General features: G+C 36.2%; 1 protein-coding gene across 1 annotated transcript; it reads left to right on the forward strand.

Moving 5' to 3' along the window:
- Positions 1-1,244: 1,244 nt before the first annotated feature.
- On the forward strand, positions 1,245-15,308 carry LOC104602320 (uncharacterized). The gene is made up of 15 exons (XM_010265951.3): positions 1,245-1,542; positions 1,645-1,825; positions 1,920-1,971; positions 2,064-2,106; positions 3,872-3,949; positions 5,944-6,056; positions 6,149-6,220; positions 6,339-6,481; positions 6,735-6,828; positions 6,927-6,988; positions 8,334-8,438; positions 11,190-11,265; positions 13,943-14,055; positions 14,774-14,833; positions 14,921-15,308. Exons 1-15 carry the CDS (start codon positions 1,455-1,457, stop codon positions 15,024-15,026), a joined length of 1,386 nt encoding a protein of 461 aa, XP_010264253.1. The 5' UTR covers positions 1,245-1,454; the 3' UTR covers positions 15,027-15,308.
- The last annotated feature ends 1,043 nt before the right edge of the window (positions 15,309-16,351 follow it).

A 16,351-nucleotide genomic window follows, 5' to 3' on the forward strand; every position in this document is an offset into this window, starting at 1 on the left:
CCTTAAAAATTGTCTTTATGTATCGTTACTTAGAAGAAATTTGATTTCAGTTTCTAAATTGTGTAAAAATGGATATTCTGTTTTGTTCAGTGATAATACCACTATTAAATTGAATAATAAATTCCTTACCTATGGAGAATTTAAGAATGGTCTTTATGTCCTCCGTCATTCTCTAGAAGTGAACATAACCGAAACTACGTCGGAACTAATCCCCAGGAAGAGAACGCATGATACGGTTAATCCCATGTACCTGTGGCATTAACGACTTGGTTATATCAATATAGATCGCATCACAAGATTGGTGAAGCATGGTCATTTGGATTTTCTAACTGTAGAAGATCTATCAATTTGTGAGCATTGCCTTCAAAGTAAGATGACAAAACGACCATTTACAGGTAAACCTGAAAGATCTACCAGCACACTTGACTTAATACATACTGATGTATATGGTCCCATAAATGTTAGGACACGAAATCAGCACTGTTATTTCATAACTTTTACCGATGATTATTCTCGATATGACTACATGTACCTAATGAGATATAAGTCTGAATCATTTGAAAAGTTCAAGAAATTTAGACAAGAAGTCGAGAAATAGTTGGGGAGACACATCAAAGCCCTTCGATCAGATTGAGGAGATGAATATCTCTCCGATGAATTCAGAGATTACCTAAAGGACAATGGGATTATATCACAATTGTCTCCTCCTACTACACCACAATTAAATGGTGTGTCAAAGAGAAAAAACCGGACTTTATTAGACATGGTCCGATCATTCTTCATGCATTTAGAACTACCTATATCCTTTTGGGGACATGCATTGGAGACTGCAATTTATGTGCTGAACCGGATTTCAACCAAATTCGTTCTTAAGACTCTATATAAGCTATGGACCGGTAAGAAACTAAGTGTAAGTCACTTGAAGAAGATTTGGGGTTGTCCAGTACATGTTAGAAAAACAAATACAAATAAATTAGAATAAAAAAGTAGTCGTTGCCTATCTTAAATGATCATTGTCAAAAAATTGTTTTTGATGAGGAGAACTTAAAAATAGTGAGAAATGTCTCACAGATTTTATATATTACTCAACTTAAAAGATCTACCTGGGATGTCTAGACCTCTAACTCGTTACAGATATGTGATCAAGAAGTTTACTTGATGGAAGCAGATCACATGACTTATACCAAGGGTGTATTAGACATTGATTCATTAAAATGGAAAAGTGGAGATAGACTCAATAATAACAAAAGGAGTCTGAACTCATATAAACCCACTCTAACCGCCTTTTTGTAGTCGCCTCCCGTTTCTTGCACCCTTCCTCCTCGCCTCCGTCTGTTAGACGTTACGTCCGTATCGGCCAATACGATGTAGACCTTCAGCTTTAGGGCGAGTGGACTCCATAGTTTCTACTTTCCAGTTTCCAGGGCTCAGGCCCATTCCAGCGGGGGAGAGAGATGACGACGCGGACGAATTTTTATAAGAATCCTTCATTCGCATATAGAAAGGATTTCAGTCTCGATTCCGTTCTTCAAAATCTCAGAGGTATTAGTTGTTGATCAATTAATTAAACTATCTCGTTCTCTGCAATTCTTCTCCCCATCTCACTAGGCCTTTCTGTTGGTTCATGTATACTCCGATTGTTAGCTTATAACGCTGCGACTGGGAACGCTCCTCCAGCCGAAGAACCACGCCTGGACGACGAGGAGAAGAAAGTCAGTCGTAAACGCCCTCCTGATCGAAGGCGAAAACCTAATATCGATTTTATCAAAAATAAAGAAGAGAACGACGGTCCTCTCACTCACCAAAGTTACATTGAAAAGAGAAGGCAACCATTTCACAACACACTTGTATAGACTATAGATTCATATCGCTTCATAAAGAATCAATTCTTTTTAACTTCTATTCTTTCTCATAGATAGGAAAGAAGTCAGGTCGTTTCAAGCTTATCAGGAATCGACCCCAGATGTTCTGGTAACCTCAATCATGTCATTCTCTGCTCATTCGTCATAGGATGTTCTAAAAGCTATAATTTGATTTGAGTTTCTGGTTCATCTTTTTGACAGGGAAGTTCCAATTCGAGTTTCAAGCCTTTGGTACAATACGAAAGTAGGTTTTTACAAAAGCTATCCGTCTGGTTTATGTAATTGTTGGTTCTTGCATAATCGGAACATTTGTAGGGATTTTGAAGGAACCGTGGAATTCTATAATCATATGGTTTAACTTGAATTTAATGGGGTAGTAATTGCTCTGTTAATGGGCATTGCAAGTTGACCTTACGATGTTAATTAAATTGAAAACATGCTTTTCTTATATTGTTTTATATAGAATAAAATAACACATTCTAAACACCCTGATACTTCGTTTTCAGTTTTGTTTTTTGTTTGTTTTTTTTTTTTTTTTTTTTGTATGTAACAAGGTCATATCAAGTGTATTGCTAGCTGATGTTTTTGCCCTTTGAGTACTTCGAAGTTTTGAAAAGAGTTACTTGCATTACATACTCAAGTAGATGAACAAAGTTTCAAGTAGAGCAAGAGTTACTTATTCTTTTCTCTGCACCCATTAGCGTTGGGGATTCATTAAGGGCAGAAATCCTTGCTGTGGTGGAAGGAGCTAAAAGAGCCAAAGAGCTTAACCTTACTAAGGTGTTAATTGAAGGGGATTCTAAGCTGGTTATTGGCCGGCTTCAAAAAGAGGAGGAGAGGGGATGGTGGGCTTACATGAATGAAAAAAGGAAATTTGCACACTTGACACAAGGAATGGATGTCAAGCTGAATTGGGTTAAGACTTAAGAGGGATGCCAACTCCATGGCTGATGCTTTAGCTAAACAAGGGGTGGGAAGAAACACTAATTGAGTAATTTCTGGGCTATATTGTAATCCATTTTACTTCTACAATGGGGGAGTTAAGAGAGTTTATCTCCTCCTTATTTTTATCTTCCATTTTTCTTTTCTTTTTTTATTGGAAACGGTAACTTCATTAAAATGACTCCAAATTTAAGTACAGCTGTCAACCCCTAAGTAGGTGTTGAGCCCCCAGTAATCTTTCTTACAAAACTGCCCAGAACATACTCTCCCTCACAGTCTCTTGTTTAGCCAATGTGCCAGCTAAACCATTAGCTAATCTCCTTGTCCATTTGAAGCATGCGCCGATCTCCATTGTTATATTGTGGATTTCCCTTATGGGCTGTCTATAAATCTAGACTCCCAACTTACCAGATTGCAGCCACTCAATCAACAATTTAGAGTCTCTCTCAATCTCAATTTGGTGTAACCCCAACTGTTTTGCATATCTTACACCTTGAAGCAAGGCCATCACCTCCGCTCTCAATGAGTCCCCCACTCCTATTGGTCTTGAAAACAAAGCCACAATTCTGCCATTTTCATCTCTGAATACTCCTCCTATACCTGAAGGGCCCGGGTTACCTCTTGAACTCCCATCAAAGTTCAATTTCACTCTTTGTTGTGTTGGTGAGGACCACAATTCCTACACAATAGGTTTCATGGAAGTTGTAGAAGCCACCACTTCCCAATTCCTGTAAATGTCTTTAGCTGAGAAGTCTTTAAACAAATCCAAAGTTTTCAACCAATGAATAGTCATAATAATTATCCTTTCTACAATTGCCTCCTTGGATTTCTCCACGCCTTTAAAGATTCTATTATTCCTTTCTTCCCAAACTGACCATAAGATAGCTGCTCTTGTGGCTCTCCACATTAATCTTCCACGCCTCTTCCATTTTTCTGTTTTATTAATGAATTTCAGTTATACTGATAAAAAAAAAAAACAAAGCTGCTTTGATATTGCAGTGCCTTTGTGTTTTTCTTCAAGTATTACTTTAATTACTAACTAATAATATTCTTTTATGAATATTCAGGTGATGAAAACACATCATCAGAAACATGTGAAGAAAAACAGGAGGAATGTGAAGATAAACTGGCTGCACCTAGTTCTGGTTTGTTCCCTGGATCTTCTATTATTGTCTTGTTTATTCTACTTTTCTCTTTACCACTAGAATTTAAAAATTTCTCTCAGCATGGTTTTGTAGGTTACATGTTGCAACTTAAATAGAGGGTGGGCCTTGGTGCAATGGTTGGGTTGCTCCATTGTGACCTGGGTGACCGGAGTTCAAATACTGGAAACAGCCTCTTTGTGTATCTGCAGGAATAAGGCTGCATACATCTGTCCTTCCTGGTCCTCCCCAGACCCGCAATGGCTCATGCACTGGGCTGCCCTTTTTATGTTGCAACTAATATATATATATATATATGTATATATATATATATATATTATAGGTAAACTTTCTTTATTGTTTGAACTGATGCATCTTTGTTATATATTATAGGTAAACTTTCTTTATTGTTTGAACTGATGCATCTTTGTTTTCCTTTTGGGAATTAAGTGTTGGGAGGGGGTTAAATGTGGTGAAAGCTAATGAACATCTTATAGAAAAGAAAGCACTTGCTAGACAAGGAAGTCTCTAATATTGTTATAGAAAGAAATGCCTAAGAGTACTTTGCAAGGAAATTTGCTTTGACATGGTACTCAAGCTGTTGAATCTGCAGACTATACACATTCCTTATGTAATGCAGTATCAGGAAGACAGGAATAGTCATGGAAACATAGTTCTAGAAAACTTAAAGTTGTTATTTTTTCTTGTGATCCTCTTTCCTCCTTTTTTTTCTGTACTTTGGGATAAGAAATTCATGTCGTGTAGGGGGTTATCACACAGATTGAAGGTGCTGCATATGTTATGTAAAACCATGGAAGTTTTTCTTTTTGGAAACATGGTTTGATTTTTTCTGAGAAGTATGTATTATATAGTGGATTGCTTAGGGTAAATAATTAGTGAATGAGCCAAACATTGTTGTTAGGCCTTCAGGTCAAACCATTTTAATCTATCTCTATTACTTCTGTATTTTTCTGTTTTATTTTATTTCCATTGTGCTTTCACTTCAGTTGAGACCAATGAACTTAGTGTTGCAGCTTAACTGCTGATATTGTCAGACCATAAATTTTGACATGAGCTATGCATCTCCATTGTCATTAGTACAAACTTACGTTGCTTTATCTCTTGATGATCTTGCATTTTTTGACTATAGAAATTTCTAGAGATAAAAATTTGGGTGAACTTGAAATATGTTATCTTTAGATTGAATTTTTTCATCATAAATGATTAAAGAGATCTTATTAATACTGAAATAGAAAAAGAGAAAGAGAGAGAAAACACTACACTCCTGTCACCTGAGCCTCAAATAGTGAAACGCTACACTATATTTGAACAGCAATAGCTTACAACTCAACCAGAATTTGAAGGGGTCTCCAATATGCCTATGTTCCTACATGATCTCTTGGCAAGCCATCTGCCATAGCATTTGCTGATCTCAGGGTCCACATAAGCTTCTGATCTGTCTGGATGTTAGGTGCTTTTCTTCTGAAGCAAGATAGTGTCCATGGCCCATTATAGGGGAGAGCATCTGGCCCACCACAACCTGTGGACCTCCGTCCACCATGAACTTTTCAAGGCCAAGAGAAAATTCAAGATTAAATCCTTATTAGCTTGACATTTAGACTAGCTTCTACATGTTATTTAAGTATAACCACCTAACCCTCCACCACCCCCCGTCCAAATAAATAAATAAATAAAAAGAAGTGATTTATTCAAGGATGATGAGGTATTATTGTTGTCATATAGACTGAAAACTGTGGAATGTAATAATTTGTTGGCTTTTGTCACCAATGTAACTTAAAATGATATGAAATATAATAAGGCATATAAACTCAAGATATGTCTATCTAGACACATGCGATGCATGCATATATAGTTTCATTGTCATGCATATATATGCTCTTTGGGCAAGAATTTAATAATGTAAATGGCTTTTTGGTATGTGATCTTTTATGGGATAGGAATCATTATCATCTATGTTGACATCATTGTTCCTTCAGATCATATGAAAGAAGTTGATTGTATCAAGGCAAGAAGTGAGCAACGCTTTCCAGTTCCTGGAGAACCTGTTTGTGTGGTATGTGGAAAATATGGAGAGTATATTTGTGATGAGGTGAGAATTGCAATCTACTGTTCATTGCTTTTGATGTCTTCCAAATTACCACCTTCTTGCCCTTTTGATGATTTCCCCCATCCTCAATACAGACAGGTGACGATATCTGTAGTATGGATTGCAAAACTGAGCTGCTGAAGCATGGGAATGTTGACCTGTCTGAGGTTTTTCTCCAATCCTTTTTATATCTTTGACTGAATATGTAATAACTTTCAGGTTCATATTATTATTAAGTGTTCTCCCCTGAACAGTGTTCTAACCTATTCGTACACTATTTTGCAGGGAGTAGTTAGCACCCAAGATTCTCTTGTTTGCCTTTCAGGAATAGGTGGTGGTTTAGTGATACCTGAGTTTAAGGAGGATATTTGGGATTTTGAATGGCTTAAGTGGACCACAAAGACATTCAATCTATGCACATATAGATGGTACATTCCATTGTTAATCATCTCAGTTTATGATGCATGCCTGTTAGGAGAGTTCTGAAGCACATTAGATGTTGGTGAATTTCAGCTATTTAACTCCTTTTGCAGTCTTACCTCATGGCACAACATTGATGTTCGCAATGAGATAGTATTAACTGTCAAAGCACATTTGCCCCCTTCCCCCTCTCCCCTCCTCTCTCATATACAGTTCAGCATATAGTCATATACTCGTTATAATTGTTGATTTCCATTGTAGTTGGAAATGTCAGAGACCTGGTCACCTTGCAGAAGACTGTTTGGTGAAAACATGTAATCCTCAATCTCTTGCTTCAACTCAATCATGCAATCAGGTTTTACTTCTTGTTCATGATAATTCTGACTACTTATTTGCACCATGACCTGCCTTTTCACTTGGTACAGTTTATTCATGTTTTTTTCTTTCACATAGATGCTTGTCAAAGGCTGCAAGTCCAGTTCCATCTCCAGAGATCTTCTTGCGCTCTACAAAAGGTTTATAAAATTCTTATCCACTTATAATTTTTATTTTGCTAACTATGATGCTCTATGTTTCATCCAACATTATTCAGTCCAGTGTTTGCAGGGATTTACTAAGGATGCCTGAGAACATGGAACAATTTTATAAAGATAATTCTATATTAAATTTGCACTGTTATCAATTCTTGTTCCACGAGAAAAATATTGATTACCTTCATTTATTTCTGATGTTTTATATTTTCTCCTTGGAATATTTTTAGTTATTTTAAAGATCAATGGAAATCTTCTTTTCTCACACTATTTTTTAATTCTTTAGAAAAATAAATGAATGTCTTTTTCTACACTGCTCATTTCTATCACCACCAAGTCATGATATACCATAGAAGGTTATATCGCTATTCACAGTTGGATGCCAAGCAATTGAATCTTTAAAGAAATATTTTATCACATTTTATGTTGTGAATATAGTTTGTAGACATGCTTCACTGAGTGAACCACAACTCATGGCTGCTGGGAAGAAGCCAGCTTCCCTTCCTTTGTTGTATGAATGACGCAAAATTACTGCTATGCTTTTGTGCTTTTCTATGTTGAGTTTGGGGAGGGAGTTGTCTTGAGACTTGAGACTCATTAATGATATTCCTATGGCCTATGGTGAGTTGGTCGAAATAGACATCACACTCAGCTATGCTCAACAAAGCTTTATCCTCTTATCTTTACTATATGGGATTGGATACACTAGTCCAGTTTTGCCATTTCACTCTATTAAGGGCCATATCCTTTGTTAAAAAATTGTTACAACTCCTAGTGCATCACTTTGGGGAATGCCCTATGGATGAAATTTAGTCTGATGGTTGAACAACCTCTCGAGATTCATTTTGGCATTAAAGATCTTGGTAAGAAATTTCAGGTGACATTTCTATCAATGAATAGAATCACGTACATTGCAAAGGCAAGAGGGATGAATTATCAAATAAAAAGGCAATAAGGATGGCCTTTCCCATCCTCTCAGCTTGACAATATTCCTCTTTATTCATGAATGTATTTTCTATCATTGTAGAACAATTTGTTTATTTTATTTTTTATATTTATGTTAGGTAAGGACATTTAAAGATTCAGTTATTAACAGAAGCACCTTAGATTGCTTTGGCTGTTACTTTTAATTTACACTTATAAAACATTTGGCCACCGAGGACTTTAGGTGGATGTTTATATGTTGCCTTGCTTGAAATCATTTTACATGTCAAATTTCAAATTATCAGCTGCTCTATTCAGCATCATTTCATCTCTGTACTTGTTTAATGTGTTCAGATTCCACCAAGTAGGATATCATTTCATCTCTGTACTTGTTTAATGTGTTCAGGTGCCACCAAGTAGGAAAAGGCTTATCGAGTGCAAAATGCAACCAATGTCGTGTCTCATCAAGTTTGGCAATGTGCCTTGATTGTAATACAATCTTTTGTGACAGGTTTAAGTAAATTTGTGAAAAGATTTATTTTAATTGGTGAAAAATCAATTTTTTATTAGAATGTTAAAAAAGAATGTTGTACAGCAGTGATGTGACAAGCACCCCCTATTTTGTAGGTTTATCTTCTTACTACCCCTTGAATTGTGTAGAATATTTACAACTAGTTCCCTGTAGGAATGACCTCTCACACTAGTTAATCCTCCCTGTTTGGCCAATGCATCAGCCATGGTATTAGCGCTTTGAGGTACCCACTGGAAGTTAGCAATCAGTTCATCTGCCAAATGTGTAACTTTCACGAGATATATTTGTATTTCCATGTTCCCATTGTGTCATGTCTGACCCAACCTACCACTACTTTTGAATCGCCCTCGACCATGATAGATATATAATTGAGGGTTTTGGCCAATCTTATCAATGTAATATGCCCATAAGTTCTGCCCTTGTAGAGTCTCCATGGCCAATGGAACCTGAAAGCATAACCAGTATGGTATCATTACAGCTCCTAAATGCTTCTTCAATTTTGGAGTTCCTTGGATAACCGACAACCCAAGCTGCACCCATCAAAACTGAGTTTAATAAGAGAATATATAGGAAGTGTCCATTGAATGGCTACTTGTGCTCTTGATGTGAAAATTCAGCAATGGCTTGCCAATTTCTAATGATGTTGTTGGTGGAAAAGGAGGTGAAGCTCAACAAAGTCCTCACTCTATATGCCACCTTCACCATAATTCTATTACTGCCTCCCTGGTTTGAAAATTCCTTGAATATTCTTGCATTTCTTCCCTCCCACACTGCCCATGGGATCACTGTTCTAGTGCATCTCCAAAGTATTTTCCCTATATTTGTTGGTAGTGAGAAAAAAGAAGACTGAAATAGGCGACCCAGCTAGCTGGAGGGGTCCACCTGCAACCAAATAATGTAAAGAAAAATCCCCAAATGCCAGAACCAATTGGACAGGAGATTGGTAAATGCAAGGTAGTTTCCACAACTTGCTTTTGCATAAGGCACCAAGGCACACATGCTAGGAGAGATAATACCAGTTAGGTCTTTTCCTTTGTAGATGCTAACATGTACTGATCTTTTTATGCACCACCTTCCAATAGAAAGCCTTGATTTTAGGGGGAATAGGGCCACTCCAAACCGCCTTAACTGGAAAGGGTGGTGGTGGGGAGGATCCAATGAGATTGACTTGAAGAAAGAGGAAGTAGAGAACAGACCCAAAATGCTAGCTGTCCAACTTCTATAGTCACCAAGAGAAGCATAAGAGAAAAGTCACTTGGAGAGTCAATAAGAAGGGAAATCTCAAATGTCTTATTTTCCTTGAGCTCTCTTATATTGTTAAGGCTCCAGGATGAACTATGAGCAGATGAAGTAATGTAGTTTGAAACCAAGGCCATTTTATCAGAAGACAATTGGAAAAGGCATTGAAATCTATCTTTAAGAGGTAGTTCTCCCCACCAAAGTCCGACCAAAATTTGATTTTATTATGAAGAAAGAACAATTAGGACACGGAAGAAATGGCCTTCCAAGGACAAGCATGAGTGGATCTAACAGCTAACCAAACATCCTATCCATTGGCCATAGGACCATGGCCTTAATCACAGCATGCCACTACCTGTCTGGTTTCTCAAGGAATCTCCACAACCATTTTTCTAGAATCCATCTTTCTTTCTAGGGAAGCAAGTCATGCAGATTGTGAATAAAATCCACCTTTCTTTTTTTTTTTTTTAATAAGAAAAAAGAATCAACCTTTCTGTCTAGGGCTAGTTTCCTTCTTACACTTGCACACAGTTGTACAGTTAATCAGGTGGTCCTTTTTGGTATCTCTTGAATCCCAAAGAAAACCTCTCATGATCTTCTCCAACTTTTTAGCAACTAAGGGTAGATAGAAACTTTGAAGATGGAGGGGAAAAAAGACAGGAAGATTATCCAATGTAGAGTTAATGAGAGTTATTCTACCCCTAAGGGAGATGTTGTTTTCCCCTAAGTGGCCAATTTCTTCAAAAATACATATTTGTGAGAAAGAATTTTCTTTAATGATCATCTTCCTCTCTATTTATCCAAAAAAAAAAAAACGATCATCTTCCTCTCTCTCGCTGTAGATTCTCTCTGTATCTAAATGTGTTATCTTCCATCAAGTGACTTGAACTTCATTTTGTTCTATAAAGCGATTTATCAGATAGAGTTAAATTCAATTCTTGGAGTTTGGTCAAAATTTTTGATTAATTTGTAGCAAGGGAAAGATCTTTTTTTTGGTGCATCTTCCATTGACAGCAACTGGTCCATTTTTTATATGTCATAAAGAAATCTCAGGGCATTGTGTTTCTTCATGTGTGTTTGGGCCATTGTTTATTGTTCTCCTTTTGTATTTCTTTCCCTTTTTCACTTCATTTGGCATTTTAATAAATAATAATATATTTGAAGCCAGACCAAGTCTTATGGGGAGAAAATATGTTCTTGGTAGGATTGAATTTTCATTCATTGATGTGTTTTTGGGATTTCATTTCAATTTGGGCTAGGATTGAAGTTAATAGCATAAATAAGTTGCAATTAGGACTAAGATTGATTTTTTTTTTATTGTTTACTAGACATGCTCAGAATCGACTGCTGGTAAAAGGATAACAGTACCTATTTAGAATTGTCATGGAATGTTGTCAAGTGTATGAATGCAATTGCTATTCTTGTTTACATCATATGTTGTCCTCTTAAGTTTCTACTGGGCTGTAAATTCGAGTTTGGTGTACTTTACAGTGCAGGTCATCTAAATGAGCACATTGCAGCACACCCATCCCATCAACAATATTACTCTTATAAGCTTAGACGTTTGGTGAGATTTTTTTTTTTTACTGCATAATGTAGATGTAGTTTAGTATTTAATCTTTTCCTTTTAAGGTACATGCATCACTGTTATTGGAAGATTAATTTTTATTTACTAAGCATTCATGTCCACACTGCCCTTCTATACTTATGCTAATGGTGTCTTCCTAAGTGGTTCTTAAATAATTAAAAGGGAAATGCTTTCTGTGGTCAGATAAGTTACTATTCCCTCTTTATGTGGGCTTTTTCTTGCAAATTGTTTTGGTTTGGTGAATTTACTATACATGCTATGGAAACCTTGCTGGTTGACCACAAGGATTTCTCTGGTTTTATGAAACTCTATAACCCAGCTCGTTGTCTGCCTAACAAGTGGCATTTGCTGAATAAAGGAAAGGGAGTGGGGATTAACCTTCTTTAAGCAAGTACTGGAGGCTATTTTCTGAAACTTGCAATTTCAAGAATGGTTGAGGTGATTGTATGAATGGACCCTAAGATTCATCCAAGCATAATATTCCTCCATACAGCAGCTTCCTACCTTCCTTATCTGATTGACCCACCAACCTTGTTCTTTTCATTCCATCATTCCATGCATCATCCTAGTACAACAGCCTTAAATTACTAAAAAGCATAACCTATCCACCCTACTCCTCATCACTAAGATTATTCTAGGTGCACTTAGTCACTAGGCATCACCTAGATGGGCATCCAGGCACCTACATGACAAGGTGCCCCACTATTGCTCAACCTCCGCCTTGTCACCTTGGCAACTATGCAGTTCTGTATGGGCATCATTGTCATTTCATTACTTCCACTACCTCTCCCATTATTATCATCATCATGTGGCTTATCTTGTGTAACTGAATCTTGTTTCTCCATTCTTCTCTACCCAAGTACATGTCTTCTGTTAACAAATGAAGCATATGTCTTTTCTCACTACCCTTCAGAACCTTCAATTTATCTTCATTTCTGTGGTGCAATTATTGAATGTGGTTATGAAATTCACTTCCTGAAAATTATGGATTTTGGTGTCTCTATTTTCTTTTCCTTTCCCTTTTTATTGAAGTTGTAAATATACATGTGTGGCATTGAAAATCTGGACAATTGGGGCAAATTTACCAAGTGACTTGTTACCTGCTGACTTGAGGAAGGAGTAGAAAGTAATAATTTCAATTAATTGATCTGGTGAAACTCTACTTTCCAAGATCATTCAGTGATTTGAAATTGTTTTTTTTTTTTTTTTGTAAAATATTGTTTAAAAGGTTTCTAGGAATTAACATCTCTAATTGTTTATCCTAACAAATTGTAGAATATAAAGTAACTTGCTTTTGATTTGCTTTCTTGGTTTCCAGGAGTCTTCCCTTGTTAGAACATATAGCATTTTCATATTATGCAAAGCACTATGTTATTTGAGGGAACACAAAGTAAATAAAGTATCATCTTCTCTTGACAAAGAAACCACTCTGTTGATTACACACCTGCTAATTGTTTGATTTGTAGGTCTGTCAAGTAGGGGTGAGCAAAAAAAAACCGAAAAACCAAACCGAAAAATTGGTTAACCGATGTCAGTTCGGTTTCGGTTAACCAATTTAAAAAACCAGTAGTTAACCGAACCGACCAGTATACTTGTTTTTCTATATATTTATGTATATTATATATATTTTATATATAATAAATTAATAAATACGTATTATATATAAATATATTATATATTATTTATTATTTAAAATATAATATTTTATTTTTTATTATATATTTATATATATTTTTATAATAAATATTACAAAGTCAAAAAAACCAAAAAACCGACGAACCGAACCGTCGGTTAACCGAACCGGTCAACCGGTTAACCGACTGGTTTTGGTTCGGTTCCGGTTACCGGTTTTCCAAAAACTGGTACTACCGGTTCGGTTCACAAAAAGGTAACTGAACCGTGAGCACCCCTACTGTCAAGTAAATGGAAATTAGGTCAAAGCTAAAAACGTAATTGTACTGTAATTTTAAAATCTTACAAAAGAAATGTTAATAAAAGAAAAAGAAAAATGAGACAGTAAAAATGATGGGAACTCCAGGTGATTCTCTCTGTTATGCCTCTTACAATGTAGATAGAATGACCAAAAAACAATGTGACTATTTTGGAATTGAGGTAAGCAACAACAATAGGGCACTACCATAAATGATAGTAGAACAAATAATGAACCATCTTGTGAAGGAAAGGATGCTCCTCAGTATTGGGCTAAGCAACCATTAGTGGTAGAGCCAGCTGATTGCCATATCCAGATGGAGATGTTGACTTTAGATGCTCTTGCTTCCTGATTATGTTATTAGATTCCCATAATCTCCTTGAATTTCTTTCATTTTTCTCAGCCTTACTCTGCTGCAGTGGTTTGAGCAACTTTGGTTCTAAAACACCAAGAAGCTCTATGGTGAAAGGGTTTTCATGTGGTAATCTGTATTGGCTACTGAAAGGATGAACATGTGATAAACAGAGGAGGATTGCAAATAATTTGGTGCATGGATATGAATACCACTTTACTGTGCTATCTTGAAAATGCCATCTACACTAAATTCTTGATTGCTTACCTTTTTGAAATGGATATTCTTGGAGTTAGTGAGCCATTGTTGTTAATATCACATGGTGTTTGTTAATTGTCTCGTCTGATTGAGAACATAAATCCATGTTGATGTAGGTAAAATGCTGCAAGTCAACATGCAATGTGACCAATATCAAGGATCTTTTGGCTTGTAACTATTGCTTTGATAAGGCCTTTGACAAGTTCTATGATATGTACACTGCCACCTGGTATGTAATCTCTACCTGTATCCTGTTTCACTGGCTAAATACCTCTCTAGAAGCCACTAAATAGAGCTTGCAGCAGCTTTTCATTTTTTACATAGAATTAGAAAAGGCCCATCTGATGCACAGAATGGTTTTAAAAGATGTCCATGAATGATTAGATTCAGTTTCCTAATAAAAATGATTAGCCCCGTGTTCTATGTTTTCTATTTTTCTAAAAAATTCAGAAAAAAAACTACATGGATTCTTTAGGACATTTCTATGTAAAATGTTCTTTTTATCATATAGTTTATTTGACATAAATGAACAGCTAATATGCAAGACGAGTCCCGTTTTTCATATCAACTGTTACTTGGTAACAAAAGCAGCATTTTTTTTGTAGGTATATGTTAACATTCAAAAAAATATGAACTATTTTAATAGTTTATACTCTTCCATAGATGTTTCCACAAGTCCATGTTTTCTCACCTTGCCTAGTCAGTCTCTTGGATACATGTTGGATATTGACTATTGTGTCTGTGTCCATGCGGCACTGGCTAATAGGGGCCTGGTCCATAAAGGCAATTGAGATCACACATAGATGAACCACTAGCCTGAAATGGAACATCAAATCAAATGGATGATCCTTAGATCCTATCCATCTACCTCATAAAAGGGCTTCCTGCGGACCATGACTTATCACTTCATCAATCTATAATGTAACGTTAATGGTGTTTGAATGCAGGAAAGGATCTGGACTTTGTATCATCTGGGGTTCCATATGTTGTGATGAACACTTCACATGGTAATTTGATCATCTTTTTTTATCAGTTTCATTTTGGCTGCTTGAATTTGGAGTAACACATGTTGCCACTGCTAACATTGAATATAGGCACCGAATGAATTGTCCAAATGCTGATGTAGAAGATAGTGCATATATCGTAAGAGAATGTTCTTCAGGTGACAAGTATGTTCAGCTCAGCGAATTCATCTTTTAACGAGGATGTGGAAGGTAGTAACTTCACATTATGGTCCCTTCCTTGAGTTCGTTTTAACATGTCCAGTATGCTTGCCTTCCACTTTATGGTTAAGATAAAATTATCTTTGTTGAATATAGCTAATGTAAATTGGCTACTTGTTTACCCCCGCTCTGTTATAATTTCTCCAAGTTCCATTATTGGAACTATTTAGTTCTACCACTATACTGCCAAACATTTCACGATGGTTGAATGATCGATACTCTAGATTATTTATTTATTTATTTATTTTTATGTGAAAAAGATAGGCCCGCATTGGGCATATAGTATCTGTGACATATTCACCGGTCTGGCAGCTCATGGATACTTTGCTTACCCTGTCTAACGCTAATCCAACCTTCTTCCCTCTCTTAAATCTTGTAGAACTTCTCAATCTCAAATCGTAATTCAGTTTTCATTACATATAACCTTACGTTTTATTAGTATTTGACTATTTGTTGATGTTTTTATTGGTTCTTTTAGTACAAAATTCAAAAAAAAAAGTGTTTGAAATGACTATATTTTATTATGAGTTATGGCTTATGATAGATCTTTTATGGGCAGCAAGTTATGGGTGACAACTAACAAACAACAGAGAGGAGATGAACAATAAAATATGTTATTAAGGTTTTAGTCTTTCTGATTAGGATTATGTGATCTTAAAAGAAAGGCATTATTGTATATGGTGGAGGTTATACAACTATCATGCATCTAAACAAGTCAATGCATAATAAACCATATGTATAACATATATTTATATATGACATTCACTATAGATTTGGGTTTGGGTTAGGTCGGGTTGCCCGATGGTTCAACCCTAATCCAACTTAAAGTAAAGCTAGGTTCATGAATTTCAACTTTAACCTTAACAAGTTGGACCTTGTCTACAGGACCTTTACTTTTAGTACCTTATAGGGAGAGCCTCCAAGATGAAATTTCTGAGAAATCTTAATCCCCCTTTTATTGGGATTAGGATTTTCTGATAAATCCTACTCGAGTTTCATACTTTCATACAAGAAAGTGCTTTTTTTGGGGTGGATTTTCGTGGGGACTGAGTCAATAGTTGACTATTATTGAGATTTCTGCTATTGGAATGACACATACAAGGCGAAGGTGGTTTTGGGGGAAAGTGGTAACCGTGAAGAAAGCGATGGGAATAATTGCAGAGATATCGGATTCCGTCGCACCTTACTTACAGCCACTTGCAGCTGTGCGGTATATTCCCAATGTGCAGCTGCAAGGAGCTGTGATTTGGTTTTCTCGGAACTCTAAAGTTTTGATCAATTGTTGCCCCTTTATTCGGAAAA

The sequence above is a fragment of the Nelumbo nucifera genome, chromosome 1, assembly GCF_055504915.1.
Source record: "Nelumbo nucifera cultivar China Antique chromosome 1, China Antique-T2T, whole genome shotgun sequence".
NCBI lineage: Eukaryota > Viridiplantae > Streptophyta > Magnoliopsida > Proteales > Nelumbonaceae > Nelumbo > Nelumbo nucifera.